This window comes from Callithrix jacchus, chromosome 21 (assembly GCF_049354715.1).
Source record: "Callithrix jacchus isolate 240 chromosome 21, calJac240_pri, whole genome shotgun sequence".
NCBI lineage: Eukaryota > Metazoa > Chordata > Mammalia > Primates > Cebidae > Callithrix > Callithrix jacchus.
The window spans coordinates 48,098,758-48,122,305 of record NC_133522.1 but is presented as its reverse complement, the minus strand read 5'-3'; the positions used below and the strand labels follow the sequence as shown (position 1 = coordinate 48,122,305).

General features: G+C 53.2%; 1 protein-coding gene across 2 annotated transcripts in view; it reads right to left on the bottom strand.

Moving 5' to 3' along the window:
- Nucleotides 1–8,825: 8,825 nt before the first annotated feature.
- The window catches only part of ABCG1 (ATP binding cassette subfamily G member 1), an 82,385-nt gene continuing 67,662 nt past the window's right edge, over nucleotides 8,826–23,548 (bottom strand). The window contains exons 9-15 of one of the 2 annotated variants that reach the window (XM_035283233.3): nucleotides 21,659–21,843; nucleotides 21,423–21,524; nucleotides 19,175–19,343; nucleotides 18,210–18,310; nucleotides 16,812–16,970; nucleotides 14,762–14,880; nucleotides 8,826–13,322 (exon numbers count right to left, since the gene is read on the bottom strand). In XM_035283233.3, the coding sequence (XP_035139124.1) occupies nucleotides 13,094–13,322; nucleotides 14,762–14,880; nucleotides 16,812–16,970; nucleotides 18,210–18,310; nucleotides 19,175–19,343; nucleotides 21,423–21,524; nucleotides 21,659–21,843 (1,064 nt within the window). In that variant the 3' untranslated portion in view covers nucleotides 8,826–13,093. The remainder of the gene's footprint in view (nucleotides 13,323–14,761; nucleotides 14,881–16,811; nucleotides 16,971–18,209; nucleotides 18,311–19,174; nucleotides 19,344–21,422; nucleotides 21,525–21,658; nucleotides 21,844–23,548) is intronic. The other variant, XM_035283234.3, reaches the window with a different exon arrangement.

Below are 23,548 nucleotides of genomic sequence, written 5' to 3'. Positions count from 1 at the left end.
TGAAGAGCATGGCACATGGAGCAGTGTTGTATTGAACATTACTCTCCCCTACATTTCTCATGTTTTCATAGGGCCTCGTGCGTATTTAATTTCCAGCACTGGGCGTCAGTTGACAAGAGCTGTCCAGAGCCCAAGTGGCCTCTATGCCACCCACTGGGTTTCCCACCTCCTGGTCTGGGCACATCTGAAACTGGCATCCATCAGTGGCTCAGGGTGAATTCAAATAATGAATTGTGACCCATAGGACCCAGGAACTATTTTTATGTCAATTACCTTCATCACTGACTTGGAAATGGTCCATGTTTCCAGAACCTTCCGGAATGAACACTCTGATTGCCAGAAGCCAGAATGTGGCTGGGCTTCCTTGGGGCTGGCGTGGGCTGCTGGAGGAAAGCAGTGGGGAAAACACTAGGCGTCTTCCTGCACTGCGGTCATAATGCCTCATGATGGCTTTCCCAGGCATGCGTGTGCCTTCCCCCTCCTCTCGAGTTGGTGGCGAAAGGTGTGGCCGCGGCATTTCTCATTTTCCTCGGCGCGTCCAGGGTCAGCTGGAAAGCTCTATATTGTTCCACAATACGTTGGATATTCACTTGTATTCGTCACTGTATTCCGAGGATTCCTGAATTTGCAATGGTGAGGATTTTTGCTTCAAGCTCAGACACCCATGAGGGCTTCCATACGTCACAGACATACTGGGGAAGCCCTTAGGGAGGAAGAACAGGCTGAAAAGTTGCAGGCCTTGCAGTGAGTCTGATGCCTCTGAACCAAGTGGCGGAAGGACTGAGGAGGAAGAGCCTCCAGCAGGCCGATGGGGAGTCCCCAAAGCAGAGCACCCCTCAAGGGATCCTGTGTCTGGTGGGAATGCCCTGGTTGGGGGCAGCCCTGGAGAAGTTGACCTGGCGTGGATGCCTTGGTGGACACTGAGGGGGAGCCCGGGGCTGTTGGTGACGTAGGTCCCTGAAGCAGGTCACCTCTGAGGGACGGCTGAGTGGTAGGTGCAACTCAGGCAGCCAAGAAGCCGCCCTGTTCACTAGGTGTTTGCACTGAGGCCCTGCAAGTCCCTGGGCTGTGACACCGCTGTGGAGGCTGGAAATTCTCCCCTCAGTCCTCATTCTTGGGAGTTCAAGAGGCACTGTCATGCATTAGAAAGAGTTAAGAGACCCCCAGGGCTTCAAAGTTTCTATCAGCAAAATGGGACAATTGCAGTGACTGCATCGGAGGCTGCAGATGGCTGCGGGAGCAGGTGCAGGCTGAAGAAACTCACTCCCTGTGAGGCCAGAGCCGCGCCGCTGGGTGACCTGGGTTCCCCAGTGCATTTGGAGCCCACACTCCCTCTCTTCCTCAGGTTTTACTTTGTTCTCAAAACAGAAGTGTGTTTTCGCTGAAAGAAGCCAATCACAAAAAGCCGCGTATTGTGTGATTCCATTTATATGAAATGTGGGCCATAGGGAAACCCACGGAGACAGAAAGTGTTTCAGTGGCTGTAGGGGAGCTGGGGATGGGGAGTGGCTGCTCATGGGTGAGCGGTTTCCTTTTGGGGTGCTGTGCGATACTAGATGCTAAAAGCAACCACGTCGTACACTTCACTAAAAACAAAACTGACACCCAGTGAGATACGCACTTTTCAAAGTGAATTCTATGGCATGGGACTACCATCTCCATTACACACACATCTGTCCGTGTGCTGATGCTTCTGTTGAGTTGCCCATTTAGACGAGGCCTGACTTTCTGCCCTGAGAATTGCGAGTTGATTTCCAAGGGTATGCGAGCACCACGGTGTGACTGGCACATCTGGTCTTCGATGCCATGGTCCTGCCAGGTGGCTGCCAGGCGGCCTTGTCCCCTTCCAGGTGTCTCCTGGGCTCAAGGGTTTCCAGACAACACTCGGCACAGGATTCATTCGCTGCTTCTCTCTGTGCAGCTGTCTGTGCCCTGTTGGCCCGGGCGTGGCAGCCTTTCCCTGGGGTTTTATAGGGCGCAGCCGACTTCCTCTGCTCCTCCATGCCATGGACCTGTCTCCCTGGCCTCACCAACCAGAGGAATTGTCTCAGTCCTGGGGTGTGGCGAGATCCCATTTCCTCCTGACACCTGCTCTTAACTGTGCCAACCTGGCTCTTTACAGATGGGGACAATGGGAAAAATGAGGTCCCAGAGCTCCTAAGGTCACAGAGCTTATAGGTTGCCCAGCTGTGGTTCCTACTTGACCATCCAGCCCCCTGGCTGTGGTTTCATTAATATCTGCAGAGCAGCAGGAGGCAGAGATCAACAGTGGCTCACACGGGGAAAGGGCAGAGAAGGGCAATGAAATAGTGGGGCAGGGCCTGGGGGATCTGCTGATTCTTCAGGAAGAGTGCCCTGCCACAGGCTACCCGCATCTGACATCACCATCTGTCCGTAGGATGAGGTTGTTAGCAAGGGACACCTACTTCGATGGTATCTTCCCAATAGCCACGGGGTGGTGTCAGGAAGCCGGGCTCCCTCATGCGGTGGTGCAGCCAATTTGGCAACAGCGCTGTGGACTCCTTGTCCAAGTGGCTGCAGCTTTGGGAGAGCTCATGGCACCTGTCGTCCCCAAGAGTCACCTCTTTCAGGTATAACCCGGAGGCCTGAGGGCTGGAGGCAGAATGTCTGTGCTGAGTGGGACGGCCTGGGCACTGTAAGAGTTGGGGGCGCTCCGTGGGATTGCAAGCCCCAAGATTTTTACATGTTGGATATCCTTCTGCTTGGGTTCCCAGAAAGGCTTCTACAGCTTGAATGGTGGGTCGTAAGGATGTGAGTAGAAGGATGTTTTCCGAATTTTCAGATTTGTGAAGGCAGGGCCTTTTGCAGAAACAATCTCAGGGTCCATTGGAGAACCCTGGCTGCACAGATTCTGGAGTGCTCTGGGTGTGGGGTGCTGCTCACTGTATGGGAGGGATCTAGAGTGTACTGACGAGGGGGTACCATGCGCTTCATGGATTCTGGAGGGCTCTGACGAGGGGGTGCTGTGTGGATCCTAGAGCGCTCCGGATGTGGGGTGCTGCTCTCTGCATGGACTCTGGAGCACTCCAACAAGAGGATGCCCCACGGCCAATAAGCAGGCATGGGGAGCACTGTGCTCCTGGTCTGCAGGCCTGCAGCGATTCTGAGCCAGGGAAGGAGAGCCACATGGAGTGTGGGCAGTGCCTAGCCCTTTCCCAGTGGTTGAGGGGATGGGTCAACAAACTTGTTATCTGGTTGTCAACTTGGTGACCTCATGGGGTGGGTGGGGGAGAGGTTTGGGCTTGGTGGATGGGTTTGGGGCATGGGATGTCATCTAAGGATGGGGAACCAGGGCAGGAGGGAGGGGAGTGCGGGAGACCGTGAGTACAGAGGCAGCTGTTGTCTCCATTGGATCACAGTGCCTGGGGGAGGGCCGAGTCTGCATGCCAGGTCACCAGTTGTGCTATCCCATTCCTACCCACACATGCATACCTTCCTCCTTGCCTCCAAGTAGGGCCCAGTAGGACCATATCCCAGGTGATGGTCCCAGATGACACTTGGGCTTAGGCCCCAGCGCTGACTCACAGGGGCCCCTGACAGCATAAGGACCTCAAGGCCAATCCCTGGAGATGTTGGCACATCATCTCACCCCTCAGCCAAGTGTCTGGGAGAAGTTTCCACTGGTCATGAGGGTCAGACCTGCCATACCACTTCCTACACAAAGCAATTCTCCTCCTGTGTGGTCTCAATTCCTAAATGCCTCTTGCTGAGGAAGAGGCGCCACAGAGTGGCCAGGAGCCCTGGCTCCCTGGCTAGATGACCAGGGTCTCACTTCTGCGTGAGACGCCATTGACCAGCCCTGCCACCCACCAGCTCTGCCACCCACCAGCTATGTGGCCTTGGCAAGCTGTGTAATCTCTCTGAGTCTCGTCTTTTTTAATCTGAAAAATGGAGCGAGTTGTGGCCCTCCAGCTCTGATGATGATGATCACGTGGGATTGCACAGGAAAAGGTGGGGATGCCACACAGTGTTCCATGGGGTCTGGAGCTGCAGGCATCCTTACTGTCACTCTAGTTTGTCTTCCTCCCAGAGTCCATCATGACACGGAAGAGGGAACTGCTCCATCCGGAGCAAGGGTAGCGGGGGAAAGTGCTAGACGCTCTACCCGACCTGACTCCCCCAGCAGGTCTGAGAGCTGGGGCTGTTGAAAGCAAAAGGGAAAGAGAAGCAGAAATCTGAAAATAACGATGCTTTATTTGATTGATGTCACATCATCATAAATGGCATCTAATTTCAGAAAACCAAGTTCAAGTCTGCAAAAAACGCATCAACAAATCTAAGGAGATGGGTCTGCAGACGTAGACGTGGGCTCCGTGGTCTGCAAGGTGGACTCAGGATAGGTCTGCAGACGTAGACGTGGGCTCTGTGGTCTGCAAGGTGGAGTCAGGATAGGTCTGCAGAAGTAGACGTGGGCTCCGTGGTCTGCAAGGTGGACTCAGGATAGGTCTGCAGACGTAGATGTGGGCTCCGTGGTCTGCAAGGTGGACTCAGGATAGGTCTGCAGAAATAGACATGGGCTCCGTGTCTGTGGTCTGTAAGGTGGAGTCAGGATAGGTCTGCAGAAATAGACAGGGGCTCCGTGGTCTGTAAGGTGGAGTCAGGATAGGTCTGCAGAAATAGACATGGGCTCCGTGGTCTGTAAGGTGGAGTCAGGATAGGTCTGTAGAAATAGACATGGGCTCCGTGGTCTGCAAGGTGGACTCAGGATAGGTCTGCAGAAATAGACGCGGGCTCCGTGTCTGTGGTCTGTAAGGTGGAGTCAGGATAGGTCTGCAGAAATAGACAGGGGCTCCGTGGTCTGTAAGGTGGAGTCAGGATAGGTCTGCAGAAATAGACATGGGCTCCGTGGTCTGTAAGGTGGAGTCAGGATAGGTCTGTAGAAATAGACATGGGCTCCGTGGTCCGCAAGGTGGACTCAGGATAGGTCTGCAGAAATAGACGCGGGCTCCATGGTCCACAAGGTGGAGTCAGGATAGGTCTGCAGAAATAGACATGGGCTCCGTGGTCTGTAAGGTGGAGTCAGGATAGGTCTGTAGAAATAGACATGGGCTCCGTGGTCTGCAAGGTGGACTCAGGATAGGTCTGCAGAAATAGACGCGGGCTCCATGGTCCGCAAGGTGGAGTCAGGATAGGTCTGCAGAAATAGACATGGGCTCCGTGGTCCGTAAGGTGAAGTCAGGATAGGTCTGCAGAAATAGACGCGGGCTCCGTGGTCCGTAAGGTGGAGTCAGGATAGGTCTGCAGAAATAGACGCGGGCTCCGTGGTCCGTAAGGTGGAGTCAGGATAGGTCTGCAGAAATAGATGCGGGCTCCGTGGTCTGTAAGGTGGAGTCAGGATAGGTCTGCAGAAATAGATGCGGGCTCCGTGGTCTGTAAGGTGGAGTCAGGATAGGTCTGCAGAAATAGATGCGGGCTCCGTGGTCTGTAAGGTGGAGTCAGGATAGGTCTGCAGAAATAGATGCGGGCTCCGTGGTCTGTAAGGTGGAGTCAGGAAGCTCACGTCCTAGGGTCTGTTCAGGTTCAACGTTCCAGCAGCGTGAAACAACCAAGGAAACAGGCACCCCGAAGAGCTGACGTTATTTTTGAATATATATATATGTATATACATGTACACATGTAAATATGCTGCATTCACCTGTAACAGTGCGAACCTCTCACAGCGTGCAAAGCAACAGTGCTTCCTAGAGTCAGGTAACTAAATCGGCGTAAAGTTACCCACACAGCGTTATAAAAACAGGTAATGTCATTACATAGCAGATATACAGATATATGTGCGTGTTTCCACGCTCATTAGAGTTACTTGCATTGACTTTTGCTTTGGAAGAAATAACAAAGGAAATTTTTTAGATAGTTCTACATGAAATAAAAGGCAACAATTCGAGACAGATTCAACTAGGAACAGGTTTTGCCTCAATATGTCTACAGAGGAAAAAATACAAATCTATAAAAACAAAGGCAAAGGGGTCAGCTACACATATGAACTTATTAAACAAACACGTTAGACTGAAAAACGGATCCCCATTCACACCGTCTGGGAGAGGATAAGGCTGTAAAGATCGAAAGCCCCATGTCTGTGGGTGTGGGCGGTCGGTTTTATTAGCAATTTGAACGACAGGATGTTTTGCTACTATTTTTAGTCGGCCAAGGACCGAATAGTGAGACATTGACTATTAAGCTTGGGAAGCTGGTAGGTCGTGGAAAAGAGACCCCCCAAGATGTACAAAGACAGATACATAAAAATGCAAAGGTGCAAAAATGAAATTGCTGCCATGGTTATGATCATATTTTCAGACAAAGCAGATTGTGGTTCCATTCAGATCAGGCGGCGTCCAGGGATCGGCAGGAGTCCATGAACCCAGGGCTATCAGCCCCAAACCCACGTACTGCATGACTTCCTAACCGGCCCCTCCGAGGCCGAGTTTCAGCCAGCGGGAGGGGGCACGCTAGGGCCCCCTAAGATGGGAGATTGTTTTGGTGACTTCCCCAGAAACGGACACGTCTGTTGGTCTTCGGCTACAGCACACTCCCATTTGGCAAACTGTTTTCCTAGACAGGTGCAATGAGCAGTGAGGAGCCAACTCCCAGTGCCGGCTCTCAGGGCTAAGAATCCTCCTTCAAGGGACACTTGTCTGGGAGACATAGAGGACTGGCCCCCACACAGGCCACTAGCGAGGCACGCCAGCCAGGCCTCAGCATCTCTCCCTGCTCACCTGCCCTCATGGTGATGAGCCACATGGGCCAGAGGTAACAGCAGGTGGTTTACACATTTCCAGAGATCTGATCTCGTAACTCAGGGACCAGAAAATAAAAAGCATTTCTTACTGTGTGCGTATCAGGCAGGGCCATGTTGAAAGTCATGTGCAAAGTTTAGGCCACAGACGCCCCAAGTGATCAGCCAGATTCTCTTGTGTTTGCTCAGTGCAGACTCCCAGGGGATGGTGCTGCTCTATTGAGAGAAAACAGCTCAATGTGATAATGCTGAGTTGAGCGTAGGCGTGTGGCTTGGGCTCATGCCTTTCTGGAGATCTCGGGGCTGGAACACTGTGCCCCAAACCACGAACCCCAGTGAAACAAACACATATGTGCCCGTGGCTGTGTCCTCAACTGGGCCGGGAAAGGCAAGTGCCCCCGGGGATGGTTTTCTGGAAAAGGGGAGTGATGTGGGCAAGCTTAGCCCACAGATGAAGAAGAGCCCCTCAGAGCTGCCTCTGCCCGCACTGTCCGGCATGCCCTCAAAACGCAGAGTCCTCACCCAGCCGGCACCCCCCACCTGTGTTTGCAACAAATCAAGGTGCTTTTGGGCTTCTGTTCCTTTCTCGTCAGCTCTACAAAGGCCATTCTCCGTGGAAAAGGCCCCAAATGGTACCTCTATACACAGCAACCCCTTGCCAGGCTGGAATACAGTAGGCAGTGGCAGGGACTGTTTTCTCCTTTTGATGCCGGGGAGACTATTTCTGAGAACAGGGAAGCCTCAGGGTCCTAAGCCCAGCCTCTGCCGACATGTGTGTGGTTCGCATCAACCCCAGGCAAAGCAGGGCCTCTGGGTGAGCCTCAGACACACCGGGCAGCCACATGTCTGTGTGAGGGTGATTCCAGGTTGGCCTGTTCAGAGATAAGAAACTGGGCTGGGCTAAACCTTCTGTTTCCTCAAATCTGGAAAACGGAAACGGGCAGGATGTAGGATGGTTACTGGGCACTTTAGGCCAGCGCGGCAGAAGGATGGGAAGGACGTGCCTGAGTGCTCGTCACCACATTTCCTTCCTGCCCAGGACGCACAGACTTTCAGGACAGCCTGAACTGAGCTTGTAAGTGAAAATTGGGCTGCCATGGGGTGCAGGGTCTCCTACTTCTCCCCTGCTCTGGTCCCAGGGATGTTCCCAGAAAAGGTCAGCCCCTCATGTGAACATCAGAAACCCCTGCCTTTGCAGGGGATGATTCTCCTGGAAGAATGTCCCTGATGGGACAGGCCAAGCACAGTGGCCCGGAAGGACCATTACCTTAATGTTAGCTGGACCCAGCCTGGCCAGGCAGAGGTTTCAGAGGGGAAGCAAGGTGGGGGTCAGGAAGTCATGTGCACGGCTGGAGGAGTGAAGGGGCCACTGCGTGTCGATTCTGTGACCTCACCCAGCCCGGCTCTCTGCTCAGCATCCCAGAGGTGGGAGGGAAGCTGGACTTGAAAGCCCGGCTCTAAGCCATTGCTGTCCCAGGAAGTCCTCGCTTCTGGTCACTGCCTGGCCAGAGCCTGGGGAGCTATGGGCTAATGCAGCACCTAACACCGAGCTCCTTCTACGCCCTGCTCACCTCAACTTTGGAACCAAAACCTCAAGAGGGGCTGCTTTCCCCACTAGCCACTGCCTCTACAGAGCTGAGCCTGGGAAATGGGTTTCTAGCAAGGCAGAGAAAGGAAGAAGCGACGTCACCTGGCCTCAGCTACCAACCCAGAGCCCAGGTTGAGGGAGCAAGGGTGGGGGGAACCAAAGGTAAGGTGTGGCCCAGTGCCCCTGCTGGCCCTGCCGTGAGCCTCCTCCAGGCACGTTTTAAGGTCATGGCCAACATCACATGGCAGGAGGATATGGTGAGGATTCTGGGAGAACAGGAAACAAAACTTTAAGACAATTCAGCATAAAACATGAATGTTACTGAGAAACAGCTCATCTACAGCCAGGTCCTAGACCAGAACATGAGTGACAAATCTGTGCTCTTCCTGGGGGGTCAACAAATGTGCTCCAGACACAGCCTAAAAATCCATGCACTCAGGAAAATGCAAGCCAGTCCCTTGAAGCATCTGACACTGAACACAGATAAAAAGTTTATACAAAATATTTTATTAGCAGTCTTCATTCCTTAGAAGCATCTAACTTTAGACTTATACACTCTGCTCCTCCCCACCTGCCCAGTTGGGTTTCTCTAACTTCTGTTGCATTCTAATTCGGCTGGCATTTGACTACACTTTTCCCATCTGCACAGACCTGGAATGAGAGAGGTTTTTCTTTTTCTTCTTGCAATAAGGACTGATTGAGGATTCGGAGGCTGGTATTCTATGGAGATGAAGGAAACATGATAGAATAATACTATCAGACACATGCCTGGAGCCACGTCTGCATACCTGCATGTACGTGTGTGTGCATGTGTGTGCACACATGCTTGCATGTAGGTAGATGCATACACACCACACACACACACGCACACACACTCCTCTGAAGCCCAAGCTAGTCCACAGGACTATTACACTAGGAAGCAAGAAGCAGGCGAGGACAGAGGACAGCCCCTCTCTCCAGAGAGGTGCCTGTCTCGGGCACTCTGATGCAAGGCCAATGACAGGTGTTAGGCTTGGGCTGCCCTCTCATCTCAGCCACCTATTTGTAGACACAATGAATCACTGAACAAACAGCCACTAAGCTAGTATTGCACTTTCTGCCTTACAAAGTATCTCAGGTACATTCATACGCCATGAACAGGAGGCAGTAACAAAACAGTGACTTTGGGGTCCCACCAGGCTGTAATTCCCACTGTGCTCCTTCCTGACTCTGGGGCCCTGGGGACGTCACGAAGCCTTTCCCCACCTCAGCGTTCCACGTCTGCACCATGAGCAGGTCTAAGCCAAGTGGCCACACGGTTCCCTCCCACCACAACAGAGGGCAAGCCCACGTTGGAGTCCCCACCCCGCAACCTCCAGGACCTGGGACAGCACCAGGCGAGAGGGGTGGGTCAGTAAGGGTTTGAGGAGTGGGCAGGAGACAGAGGGGTTCTGAGGGCACCCAGCCCAGCGCCTGGACAGCCATTGGAAAGGTGCTCAGTGCACCAGGCCTCATGCCTTCCCTTCTTGCTCAAACAAGCAAGCCTGGTTTCTGCCCCATGGGTGTGGTCTGTCCCTGATTGTCAGGCTGGGAGAATGACTGTTTGTAGGTTTCTACGATGAGTTTTCACCTCAAATCTCCATGTCCCATTTCCTGGTCCTGGAGGCACCTCCCCCAGGTGATGTAATCCAACTCTAGCATCGACTGGGTAAAACTTGGCAGTTACTCCCCTTCCTGGGGACAGCTTCCCACTTCACCCACGCGGGGACTTTCGGCAAATTCAATCTCCAGTTGATGTTCAGCCAGAGAAGAGAGGCACAAAATACTCTGGATGGGGACAAAGGCGAAAGGCCCCAGCAGTTTCACTCCAACACCCATGTTCACCTGTACTAACCACAGGGGTGGCTGCGGATCTTTGTCCAAAGTTTAATCCTTCCCTCCAATTGAAGAAACTCAATCAGAGATGAAAACAGTATCTGGGTCACTGCATTCAGAAATGACCGAAACAAATTAGATTTGGGGAGTTGGCCTGGGTTTAAGCTCCAACGTGTGAAAGACAGCACATCACCGTGTGCCTCTTAACCACGGCCAGTTAGGGAAGTAAATCAGTGAGTAGCCTGCTGTTATCTTAGGTCCCTGGAGTAAGGCATTTTACCAAACTACCTTAACACAAAAGCAGAGGGGAAATATCTGGAAAGCCAAACATAGCATCTGAGCCAATGCTGCCAAGGTATGAGGAAAATGCCCAGTCAGGGACCCCTGCTGAACCTGGAAGAGGGATGCCGGCTGCGCTTGAGACGGACACACCCTCTCGTTTCCTGGCTGTGGGTTTTCTTCCAGTCTACAGGAGATGGCTGAGCAAAGGCATCCTGGGACACTGACTGCAGAATCCTTACCTACTCCAGTTGAGGTGAGCAAGGCGCAGAAGGAGCTCGTTAGGTGCTCCCCGGGCTCCAGCCAGGCAGCTCCATTCCTTCAAAAAGTAACCCCCCGTGATCTCACATATCCATTCCCTTCCTGCAGCCTAACAGTGCTCATGGTTCCCAAGGTCTTCCCCCTTGGAAGTACCCCGATCAAACTCCTATGAAAGTAATTCCGTCAGAGGGCTCAGGTGCTCTTGGAAAGCAGATTTTAAATCTAGAAGCATCTCACTCTTTCCTGCTGAAATTGATGAGGCACAGCAAGTGGCCTCAGCAAAGGAGACCAAGCTGCTTCTGGAGCAGGGCTGTGGGCCGTGCACAGTTCCTGACAGACACACCCCTATTAGGGCCATGAACCCACAACACAAATCCACAACGGGAAAGGCTCACCCGGAGGGTATGGGCACTTTCCACACTGACCTCAGTCGATGTGGTTCTCAGCCATGAGCAAGGACTTTCGGCCTTTTCTGATTCTGTATTTCACCAGGCTGTTCCTATGTAGGTCTTCCCTATGAACAACATCTTACAAGATCTATTTTGAAATTAAATGAGGACTTTTCATAAAGGCTAAGTTGGACTCTGGTTATAAACTAAATCTGGAAGGCAATGCCATATTTGTATAGAACAAGCACACTTAAAATTACACTTTAATATCTACCTCAATTGTGTTTACTAAAAAAGATCTAGGAGTAAATAAGGAATCTCTAAGAATTTACATACTAAGTCCATGTGTAAATAACATTCAGACCCCTTTCGTTCTTTCAAAGCGGGGAATGAGCTTCAAGGACGTCACCGAGGAATCCCACCACCTTTGGGCTGGCAATGGCCTTGAGTACGATGTAGCACAACTGTTTACAGATGAGGAAATGTGGCTCAGAGAGGTTCACTGATTTGCCCACAAAAACAGTCTTTCAGTTGGAAGTCCTGATTCAATAATGATCTTCTGGAAGGAGAAAACAATGCGCTTTCTGAAAGATGGATGTCTTTGGCTGGAATGGCCTTCTCTGCGTGAGGTCAAACGGCCTCCAAGAGCTGACAAGTGCACAGGCAGCCTCGTTATCGATTCAAAGCCACCTGAGCTCCAGGTAGGCACTGTGCCTGCCCGAGCAGGATCCCACTTATGCAACTCAGTCACAGGAAAGAACAGTTTCCAATGTGCAAAGTTTACACAAGCTGAACACTGAGGTGGTGATGTGGCTGTGAGGTCACAAAAGCCAGAGATGAAATCCCCCACCACTCCAAATGCATTGTATGATGCTGAAGTCTGCTAACCTCGCCCTAAGCCCTTGGATTCTGACGCCATCTGGTTGCCCTCCTCCCCTCTTGCGCACTTGGCCCATCAGTCACTGCCGGCTGCTCCTGCAGAGCCAACCCTCAAAGGTCGCACCTGAAATCTCCCTAAGCCCCGTTCTTCCAGGTTCAGCGGAGGTAGTTGATGTGATATAGGAGGAAAGGAAAACTGTTGTTTTTTTTTTTTTAAATCAACCAAGGCAAAATTAAGGTACTCAGAAAGCTAGGAAGAAACAAACAATATATTTTGCTTGAAATGAGAAGCACGTGGAAAATAAAAGACTTTGAAAGAGTCGGCCAATGTCTTCCTACAACTTTTTATACAGCTTTTAAAAAATTCTGCATGGCTCAGTGTAGATGGCGTCCACATCTCCCCTCCACCTGGAACCTGTATGCAATCCTTCACAAGTGCTGTCTGTGTATGAGACCAGCTAGGTGATTCCGTTAAACCCGTTTCCTCTCTAAACAGAATACGCAATTTTCCCTGAATCATTCTTCAACAAGGACTAAAAAGGTACAATTTCTTAAAGTGAATTCACTGTATCAACTTTTGGCTTCCAAAAATGACTTCTCATTGGAAAAGAGACACCTTAGAAAGATGAAACTATGAAAAACAACAGTCATAACATGGAATCGCTCCGTGCTTGGACCCTCTGCCCCGAGGCCTCTGACTGCACAGTCATCAGCTGAGAGGGTGCTTGTGGTTCCCCACCCAGGACCCAGGGTCCTGGTGCCAAGGAGGAACAGGGCTGACCGAGGAAGTCTTTCGTCACCAGCTGTGTTGCAGTTTTAAATTCTGCCCCGTTGTGGAATTTAAAATCCTGTACGTAAGAGAAAAAAACACCAACCTTCCTACATCTTCCTAGTTAAAGCTAGAAAGGGGAGTGGAGAGAAGACCCAACCGAGCTGGGCGGAGCCGCTGAAAACCCACAAACCCAACGCGGTTCTAGGGGTTGGATCAGAAGAGTCTCTGCATTGTTGGTCGGGCACAGGCTTGCCTCCTCGATTCTGGACGTGCCCTTGGCCACAGTGTCTAATCTTCCTCTTTACTGGCATTTGGGTGTTTTACCTCTCTGCCCGGATCTTGTACCTGAGCACAAAATAGGCAATGAGGCGCAGTGAGAAGAAGAAAATCCCGAGCACAATGAAGTCCAGGTACAGCTTGGCATTCTCCACGTCCAGCTCCCTCAGGATGGCCTCCGACTTCTGGAAGTGGCACGTCTCGTCGATGTCACAGTGCAGATCTTCTCGGTCTAAGCCATATATGGAGAGGATGACACCTTCAAACCCATACCTAGGAGAAAAGGTCGGGCATGAGGGAGGACGCTCTCCCAGCCAGCCACACCATTGGCTGAAGGTCAAGGTTGTTCACCCTCCCTGCGCTTCCCAGCCCGCCTTTCCCTCCTTCCCAAAGAGCCAGCTTCCCCAGAATACTTCCTCCCCTCCCACCACCTTCTTAAGATAAACACACAACAGCTCTACTATGGTTTTTCTTCCAATTTTGTTTTCTCCAGGGGCCCCAGCAAAAAACCAAGTAGAATGAACAGGAGACATTCATTCACTGGTGAAATGCACTGAAAAATCTTTTGTCTACTTCCGAGGTTACATACTTTCTAATGGTCAGCTAGAACCTTGGGCAGGCCAACTTGCAAGGACTTGAGAGCATTTCTATGAAACATTCCTGCCCCTCTCTCCCTGTTCCAGCCTGCCCTGTCAGAACAAAAGCACTACTTTGGAGAAGAAAGACGTTGGTTTCTGATTTCCTGGTGTTGGAGCACACGCAGGTTGTTGAAACTCTGTACAAGTGCTTCGTTTTGATTCTGTTTTCCTCAACAATATACCTGGGTCTGAACTGCCATTCTAGAAAAGAAGAGCTCGTTCCCAACTTTGGATCTTTGTGTCATGTGGAACTTCTGCAGCTCGGAAGATGGGTGCTGCCCATGGTGGGGACAGTGTGCCAACACCCGGCTCTGCAGAGGGCATGAAACCCTGTAGCCAAGGACCCGAGGCACTGGGCATTCTCATTCAAAGATACTAGAATGTTTAGGATGTTTAAAAATTGCTTTTTTTTTTTTTAGATGAAATCACCTCTGTTGCCCAGGCTGGAGTGCAGTGGCACCATCTCAGCTCACTGAAACCTCCACCTCCTGGGTTCAAGGGATCCTCCTACCTCAGCCTCCTGAGTAGCTGGAATTAGTCATGGGCCACCATGCTCAGCTAATTGTTTTGTGTTTTTAGTGGAGACGAGGTTTCGCCATATTGGCCAGGCCGGTCTGGAACTCCTGACCTCAAGTGATCTGCCCACCTTGGCCTCCCAAAGTGCTGGGATTATAGGCGTGAGCCACCGCACCCAGCCCCCACCAGGTTTCCTATAAAGGTTTTACAGTCAGCACGTGTTAGGAGCACTGTTCACTTCGGAGAGGAAGAATGTCCTAAACCATGGAAGCATTTCCACTGAAGGCTGCTCTCCAAACGTCTGGAACATGAGGGCCTGCCATGGCTCTCAGGGTGTGAAGCGCTGGTTTCCGTGGCCTCCTTGATTAGTGTGTGTGTCTGTTGGTGAGGGTGGGAGCAGGTGGAACTAAGAGGAAGATGGAAGGCATGGATCCTCAGATGTGTGATTCATACTTGGCCAGATGTCCAGAGGGGCTTTTGTGAGCTCCTCGCACCATTGGAGACAGTTCTTCCCCATCACCCTTGGTCCCCATGCCACACGTGCCCTGCGCCCACTACCTGACATAGGAGATGTAGGACATCCACTGCAGGTATGTGGGGATGGTGTCGAAGCTCACGAAGAACCCTGAGAACAGGAGCACCGGGATGGCCGTCACCGGGCCCACGAAGGTGGCCACCTGGAGTTGGGGGACACAGGACAGCTGTAGCAGAACCCACAGGCTGGCCTCCTGCAGACGGGGGCTTGCCCACCCCAGCTTCCCCCAGGCAGGGCCAGGGCACCTTCTGGGCACGGTAATGAGGGTGCTGTATGGGGCAGAGGGTGCAGCATCCCTGAGGGGTGGGGTCACCATCTCTGAGGTCCCCCAGCTGCCCTGCTGTGACACAGGAGCCCCAGAGCCTCCTGCAGCCCAGGGTGAGCCGGGACCTGGTGGATGTCCCTAGGGCCAGAGAGATGGGGGCACACCCTCCTCAAGGGGCTGCCATCTGCTCCTCCACAGCTGTCTGTGGGGGGCTAAGGACCATGCCTGGCCCATGGCAGGTGTGTGGCAGGCATCCCCGAAGTCGGGGCCCAGTGGAAGGACTATAGCCTCTGCACGTGGGATGGGCGCCTACCTGTCAGCACCACCGGGAGAGTGGCCCAGAGATGAAACCAACAGCTGCGACTCAGGGTTCAGAGTGAGCACAGGTCCAGCCAGGGGCTGTGAGGGTGTGGGGGATAGGAGGGTGTGTGTGTGTGTGTGTGTGTAGTGTGTGTGGTGTGTATGGTTTCTGTAACGTGTGGTATGTGATGTGTTGTGTATGTAGTTTGCGTATAGTATGCAACGTTTGTAGTGTATAGAATATGCATGTGCAGTGAGTGGTGTGTATGTAGAGCATGTAGTGTGTACTGTGTGTGTGCATGTGCAGTGTCTGGAGTGTGGTATGTGGTCCGTATTATGTGTTGTGTTTAAGTAGTATTTGTGTGTGGTGTGTGTATGTAGTGTATAGTGTGGTGTGTCTACAGTGTGTGTGTGGTATGTAATGTGTGGTTTGTAGTGTGGTTTGTGTGTAGTGTGTATGTGTGTGCAGTGTGTGGGGTATGGTATGTGGTATGTACTGTGTGCGCATGTAGCATTTGTGTGTGTGTAGTGTGTTGTGTGTAGTGTATACAGTACAGTGTGTGTGTACAGTGTGGTGTCTGTAGTGTATGGTGTATGTCGTGTGTAGGTGGTGTGTCTGCAGTGTGTGGTGTGTAGTGTGGGCAGTGTGTCTGCAGTGTGTGGTATGGTATGTGTGTAGTGTAGGGTGTGTGTGTGTACTGTGGTGTGTGTACTGTAGTGTGTAGGTGGTGTGTCTGCAGTGTGTGGTGTGTAGTGTGGTGTGTGTTTAGTGTGTGTGTGCATGTGCTGTATGCAGCTGTGCAGACAGGGGCATCCCAACCCTGCTCGGATCAGTGACCCCCATGGAGCCTGAGCGCCTTGGGCAGGAGGCCTGTGAGTGGCTAAGCAGGTGCTCCGGGGCTGGCTTTGGGGCATGTGAGTTGCCGTGGCTGGTGTGCGCCTGGCACCTTCCTGCAGTGTCATCTTTGGTCCCATGGCAGCCTTGTGAGATGGCTATCCTCACCCAGGGTGAGGGCACTGGGGCCCTAGGGGCCAGAAATCCAGCTCATGGTGGCCTGGAGGTAACCAGGAATAAACTGCACCCCGCTGGGAGCCTCAGGTGTTCCCAATCCACCCAGGAGTGCTGCTTTTGTCTGGAAGGACAGGCTCAGCCAGAGCGCCCTGAAGCCACAGAGGTGGAAAACCTGCAGGTGCATGTGGGTGGCAGGTCGGGGGACAGGGTGGGCAGTGGGAGAAGGAAGGGGCAGGGGGAGAGGCCAAGGAGACCCTGCAGAGGCAGCGATGCAGCTGTTGAGAGCTTGTGGCAGGCGGTCAGCACAGGTGAGAGCACCTGCTGCGCGCACCGCGGAAGCCCCCGGATCCTGACCACCCGACAATGCGGGCCCTTCCCACGGGACTGACCCCATCTAGGAGGTCAGGGCGGAGGTAGGGGAGGTGTGGCAGGGCCCCCTAGCTCAGGCCAAGGTGGCGCAGGGAAGCCCAGCCCTCAGCGTCCCCCGGGCTGGCACCTGCAGGGACGTGGAAGCAGCTCCGATCAGCAGGCCCAGGGACTGCGCCACCAGGGAAGTCATGGTGCCCAGCGCGGCAAACAGCACGAAGCGCACGGCGTCGGACGGCTGCGAGGTCATCCAGTACACGATGCTGCAGTAGGCCACCGGGAACATGATCTGGAAGCAAGGACCCGTCAGCCGCCCGCTCCGCCGCTTCCCACGCCCACGGGCCAACACCGCAGCTCCCGGGCAGCCAATCCTCCCGCAGCTCCTGCCAGGGCTCGGGAAGTCCGGTCCTTCCCCCCTGATCCCGCCAGGGCTCCGGAAGTCCGGTCCTTCCCTGGAGCTCCACTGGAGCTCCGGAAGTCAGGCTCTTCCCCCAGCTCCCGCCAGAGCTCCGGAAGTCAGCCTCTTCCCCCCAGCTCCCGCCAGAGCTCCGGAAGTCAGCCTCTTCCCCCCAGCTCCCGCCAGAGCTCCGGAAGTCAGCCTCTTTCCCCCCAGCTCCCGCCAGAGCTCCGGAAGTCAGCCTCTTCCCCCCTGATCCCGCCAGAGCTCCGGAAGTCAGGCTCTTCCCCCCCAGCTCCCGCCAGAGCTCCGGAAGTCAGCCTCTTCCCCCCAGCTCCCGCCAGAGCTCCGGAAGTCAGGCTCTTCCCCCAGCTCCTGCCAGAGCTCCAGAAGTCAGGTCCTTCCCCACAGCTCCCGCCAGAGCTCCGGAAGTCAGGCTCTTCCCCCAGCTCCCGCCAGAGCTCCGGAAGTCAGCCTCTTCCCCCCAGCTCCCGCCAGAGCTCCGGAAGTCAGCCTCTTCCCCCCAGCTCCCGCCAGAGCTCCGGAAGTCAAGCCTCTTCCCTCCAGCTCCCGCCAGAGCTCCAGAAGTCAGGTCCTTCCCCCCAGCTCCCGCCAGAGCTCCGGAAGTCAGGCTCTTCCCCTAGCTCCCACCAGAGCTCCAGAAGTCAGGCTCTTCCCCCAGCTCCTGCCAGAGCTCCGAAAGTCAGGTCCTTTCCCGCAGCTCCACTGGAGCTCCGGAAGTCAGGCTCTTCCCCCTCAGCTCCCGCCAGAGCTCCGGAAGTCAAGATCTTCCCCCCAGCTCCCGCCAGAGCTCCGGAAGTCAGGCTCTTCCCCCCAGCTCCCGCCAGAGCTCCGGAAGTCCGGTCCTTCCCCCCAGCTCCCGCCAGAGCTCCGGAAGTCAAGATCTTCCCCCCAGCTCCCACCAGAGCTCCGGAAGTCCGGTCCTTCCCCCCTGCTCCCGCCAGAGCTCCGGAAGTCAGGCTCTTCCCCCCAGCTCCCGCCAGAGCTCCGGAAGTCGGGTCCTTCCCCACGCTACCCTGCATCCTCGGCAGGCTCTCCTACTCGATATAAAGAGTGTGCAGGAGAACTCCTGCCGCCGTTTCCAATTCCAGCCCCCCTGGGCTAACACACCTGAAAGGGCACGTCCGCCATGGTCTTGGCTAGGTAATAGGCCTTCAGGCTGTACCAGTAGTTCAGGTGTTCCCGAAGAAAGACTCCCATCTCCAGAGGAACTAGGAGATAGAAAAGCGAAAAAGAAGGGTCAGCGGCCAGGCGCGGCGAGCCTGTTCAACATCCCAACAGGCGATCTTGAGCCGGGCAGCTCCTAACCCAGTTCTGGCCGCAGCGCCGAGAGACTGAACAAACAGGGCACATGTTTTACTATCCTGGAAAACTCGCCACCTGTGCGTATAACCTGAAGAATCATCAAGTGGAGAATCAGTGGGGAGCAGGTCTGTGAATACAAAGCGCCATCTTAGTGATGAATGTGAGGATTCACGCCTGGCCTGACTCTTCCTGAGTCTGCCTCTTCTGAAACTGCATCAGTGTGGTCCCTTCCCGTGAGCAAGGCTGCAAGCTGCTCTTAGAAATCAGGGGCAGCTCGGGGAGGAGGTACCTAGGCAGGAGCTGTTTATGCTCAAGTCCTGGAGAAGCAGCAGCTGTGTTTGCTCTCAGCCCAGAGTGATCAAGGGCAACCTCCTTGTGAACAAACTGGAGTTGTGTGGAGATCCATCTAGGAGAGCTCATCTGCTCCCGAAGAGGGCTGTGCAGAGCTGTCGTAACAACTGGACTAGGTAATACTTAAGCAGTAGAGTTGGGGGTTCCTGATTAGCGAACCTTTGAGAAATCTCCCTCCCATCAGCCTTCTACCCTGCTTAAAACTCTTCCACTAGGGATTCATTCCTTTGGCTTAAATACTGTATTTTCTTATCTAACAGCGAATACAATACAACTTGCATCTGCCAACACAGAAGATGATATTTTAAAAAAAAGAAAACATCGTGTTAAGAAAACTCATCTGTTACTCAAGGCAAGACCTCAGGCCCCCATGGGTGGGTAGGAATTGAAAATAAGGAAGTCTGCAGTCCGTCACTCACAAGTCAGGACGGTGGGCATGAGGGCCGCGAACATGAGGAACAGCATGGAGAAGAAGAGGAAGCCCGAGTTACTCAAGACCTTCTTGGCTTCGTTCCCGATCCCCAAGTACAGCAGGCCAATGAGGAGGCCGATCCCGATGTGCGAGGTGATGCGCAGGTGCGTCAGAACCTGGGGACAGAGCCGCGTCTTACCCGGTGCATGCACAGCAGCCCTCAGCTCCGAGGGTAACCCGGCTGTGGCTTTGGAAGCGTGTGACCCTGAACTCTGGACAGTGGGTCTCAGGCTTCATCATCCCCTCTCCACCAGAAAAACAAGCCAAACCCTAAGACAACTCACATTCATGCACATGCTCACACACATTAATACACGCATGTTCACACACATACGCACACATGTGGGGCTTTTGTTGTGTTAAAACAGACACAACTACTATTGTTTGTTAAAGATTCAAAATGGAGAACAGGTCTACCCTGAGAAAAGAGGAAAGGTAAAAGCAATGGAGAGGGAAAAGTGTCTGTATCAGAGGCTCCAAGTGCTCTGCTATGGGCTGCAGTGAACCCCTCTGTCTTTCAAATTAGGTCCCAGAAGCCTCGCCAGTCGTTCAGCCCCTCCTAAGCAGGTGGCCAGATAGTCCACTTCCCTGGTGGACATTATGGTTCCCACGTATTCACCACCTCCTTCCCTATAAGGAATTGCCACCTCCCAACCCAATCCTCATGATTCACAGTGCTTTCCTGAAGGAGAAATGGACTTGCCCAGTGCCCTGGTTTCAGGCTTGGCCATGTGACTGGTTTAGGCCAATGGCGTGTGAGTACACATGATGATCTGCCACCTCCAATTGGAAGTCTCAAGGACTGTCATTTGCTTTCTCTCTTGCACTTTTCCTTTGGCCTGTTCCAGAGAGGCATGCCCAGATAGGAGCTGTCCCCAGGTGAGAAGACTTATGGGACAGAGACACAACACAACCCACTGTTGCCACCCCTCACATAAGCAGGACACAAATATTGATTGGGGGGACACGGACATTTTGGGAGTGTTTGTTACTGCAGCAGTATAGTCAACACTGACTATTGCAAATGGAAGAAAAGTAATTTGAAAGTTTAGTGATATGGCTCGGGTCTGTGTCCCCACACAAATCTCACATTAAATTGTAATCCCCAGTGTTGGAATTGAGACCTGACTGGATCATGGGGCAGACGGACTTCTCCTTCAGTCCTGTGCTTGTGACAGTGAGTGAGTGAGTGCGACATTTGGATTTTTTTTTTTTTTTGAGGCAGAGTTTTGCTCTTATTACCCAGGCTGGAGTGCAATGGCACAATCTCAGCTCACTGCAACCTCCGCCTCCTGGGTTCAAGCAAATCTCCTGCCTCAGCCTCCCAAGTAGCTGGGATTACAGGCACGCACCACCATGCCCAGCTAATTTTTGTGTTTTTTAGTAGAGACGGGGTTTCACCATATTGACCAAGATGGTCTCAATCTCTTGACCTCATGATCCACCTGCCCTGGCCTCCCAAAGTGCTGGGATTACAGGCGTGAGCCACCGTGCCCAGCCCAAGAGATCTGGATATTTGTGTGTAGTACTCCATCCACCTTCTTCTGCTCTGCCATGTAAGATCTGCCTACCTCCCCTTCACCTTCCACCATGATTGAAAGTTTCCTGAGGCCTCCCCAGCCATGCTTCCTATGTAGCCTGTAGAACAATGAGCTGATTCAACCTCTTTTCTTTATAAATTCCCCAGGCTCAGGCATTTCCCTCCCTCCCTTCCTTCCTTCCCTCCTTCCTTCCTTCCTTCCTTCCTTCCTTATTGCTTCCTTCTTTCTTTCTTTCTTTTCTTTTCTTTCTTTTTTTGAAACAGGAGTCTTGCTCTGTTGCCCAGGTTGGAGTGCAATGGTGAGATCTAGGCTCACTGCAACCTCCACCCCCTGGGTTCAAGGACTTCTCCTGCCTCAGCCTTCCTAGTAGCTGGGATTATAGGTGTGCGCTACCATACCCCCTAATTATTATATTTTTAGGAGAGATGGGGTTTTGCCATGTTGGCTAGGCTGGTCTCAAACTCCTGACCTCAGGTGATCCACCCACCTTGGCCTCCCAAAGTGTTGGCATTAGAGGCATAAGCCACCACGCCCAGCCTCGGGAATTTCTTTATAGCAGCGTGAGAATAAATGAACACATTCCATCAGGGCGAGTCCATGAGAAAATGACCCACGGCCTCCCTAGCCATGGGAGAAGATGTGAGGCAGCCTTACCGAGTCCCTCATGATGCTGAGGAAGGTCCTCTTGAAGAGGATACAGAACTGCGTCAGGCAGCTGGCAGAGAAGCTGTGGCAGCCTTCCATGGACGAGGAGTCCTGTGGACACATCCAAGAGGGGACTGGTGAAAACCAGCCTGGAGCCACGGCTCCTTCTCACTCGGAAAGAGCTATCACGCAGCGATATACAGCGCCACATGCAGCCTCCCCAGGGGCTTCGGGATTTGCATTACCTTTCTCAACCCCTTCAATCGTTTTGTCTGCTTTACCTCTTCAGAGGGCCGGTGCCAAAGAAAAGGGTTCACCTCGGCATCACCCCCAAGGTCTCTCTTATGGTCAGAGTCACACATGCCCTCCCGAACTGCTCTCACCAGGCGACCGTTCTGATCACCATACTCGCCAGATGCAACCTCCATAACTGTAGGAGACACAGAAGTGGGGTCAGCCCAGGCTCCAGGAAAGATGCCCCAATCACACAAATGTGAAAGTCGTTTCTCAAGTGGGAATGTTTCAAAGTGATTCCATAGGTGCTGCATGGCGGTGCTGACGGCATGGCGTCAGAATCACTTATCAACCAGCATTCGGCTCTCAAACTCCCAGCCAGGCCGTTCATCACGTCAGGAGACTGGAAACACACACATAGTGCTGTCGGGTGCATGTACTGATGGCTCATCCAGTGGTACTTAAATTCCTGCTCTGTGCCAGCCTCCGAGGTAGAGCTGGGGAGGGGAGCAGGAAGCCGGAGGCAGGACTCCTCCCTGAGGAGCCTGTGGTTTGGCAGGGTGTGATGAGAGCTGCAGCAGTTCTACAAGACCGCAGAGAAGGACATGCCCACTGCCACACATGTGGCTGGTGCCCTGGGGACCTCGACCTACACCTCTTAGAGCCAAGTGAGTACCTCCTGCACTGGCCCTCCCAACTCTGCACCTGCTCCTGCTGTCCCTGCCGCATCCCAATCTTCACCTCATCCCCCTGCCTGCCGACTCGCTCCCCCAAGGCCTCCTCCCACCTCGATGTCCTCTGCAGCCTGCGGCTCCTTCCATACTCCCATGGCAAGTGGTCTCATCCCTCTGCCTGCCTGTTTCCTCCCAAGCCCTCTGCCCTCTCCTGCCTCTGTGATGCCTTGCCCCCAACTCCAGTAATATCCTTGCTAAGGCCCAAAGCTCCCAATGCCCTTGCTTTTTCTGTACTTCCCTCTGGCAGAGCCAGCTACCTGCTTCCTCCCAGCTGGTATGGGGCCACCACACCTCCTAGATCAAGCCACAAACCAGAACCCATTGGCTCCACCAGAAAGTTATTCTCTAGGGCTCCAAACAAGCGCACAGCACTGCCAGGCAACGTTTCCACGCATCCAGGCCCCTGTGGTCACCCGCACCGCTACAGTGGGCCACACTTCCCTCACTCCACCACCCACTCTCTGGTCAGAGGACACTGAGGAAGTGGAAGCCCCAGAAGGGAACATCCTCATCTCTCCAGGACCTCTCCGCACCCCCATGTGCCATGTCTTTCCTCTCCTTCCTGCCCACCCTTCCCTCCAGGTTCTCACTTCCATGCAGACTTCAGACCTCACCTCCCCTGCTGCAGTCAGTAGCATCCATTACTGACCTGTTACTGATCTGTTACCCTCCCTTGTGAGTGAGCGTGAAACCAGAATCGCAGCCTCCCGGGGCTCCCGTCTCCCCTCAAACCACACTCCGTGCACCCTGTGCCCTCTCTCCTCGCCATCACAGCCTACCCCTTGTGAGCGAGAGGTACTTCTGGTGAACAGTCTCATGGAACACAATTTGGGAAATAACATAGAAAATAGAGTCCTGGGAATTATATAAATCAAATATTTTAAAGAAAAATGACAGATTAAGGCTGATGGCTGGAAGGTGGAGGAGGAGAGAAGTCCACCTGGACCATCATCATGAAACCTTATTCGGGAAAGTGTCTCTGCAGAGGTACTTAGGATCTGGAGATGAATGATCCTGGACTTAGGGCCTAAATCCAAAGACTGCTGTCGTCCGGAGAGGAGGCGATCAGTACACAGAGACAGGAGGGGGCGGAGACGGGCTGGCCAGATGCTTTTACCTAGTGTCTCCAGGAAAGGAAACTTATTTTGTTCTTTAAAAATTTTATCA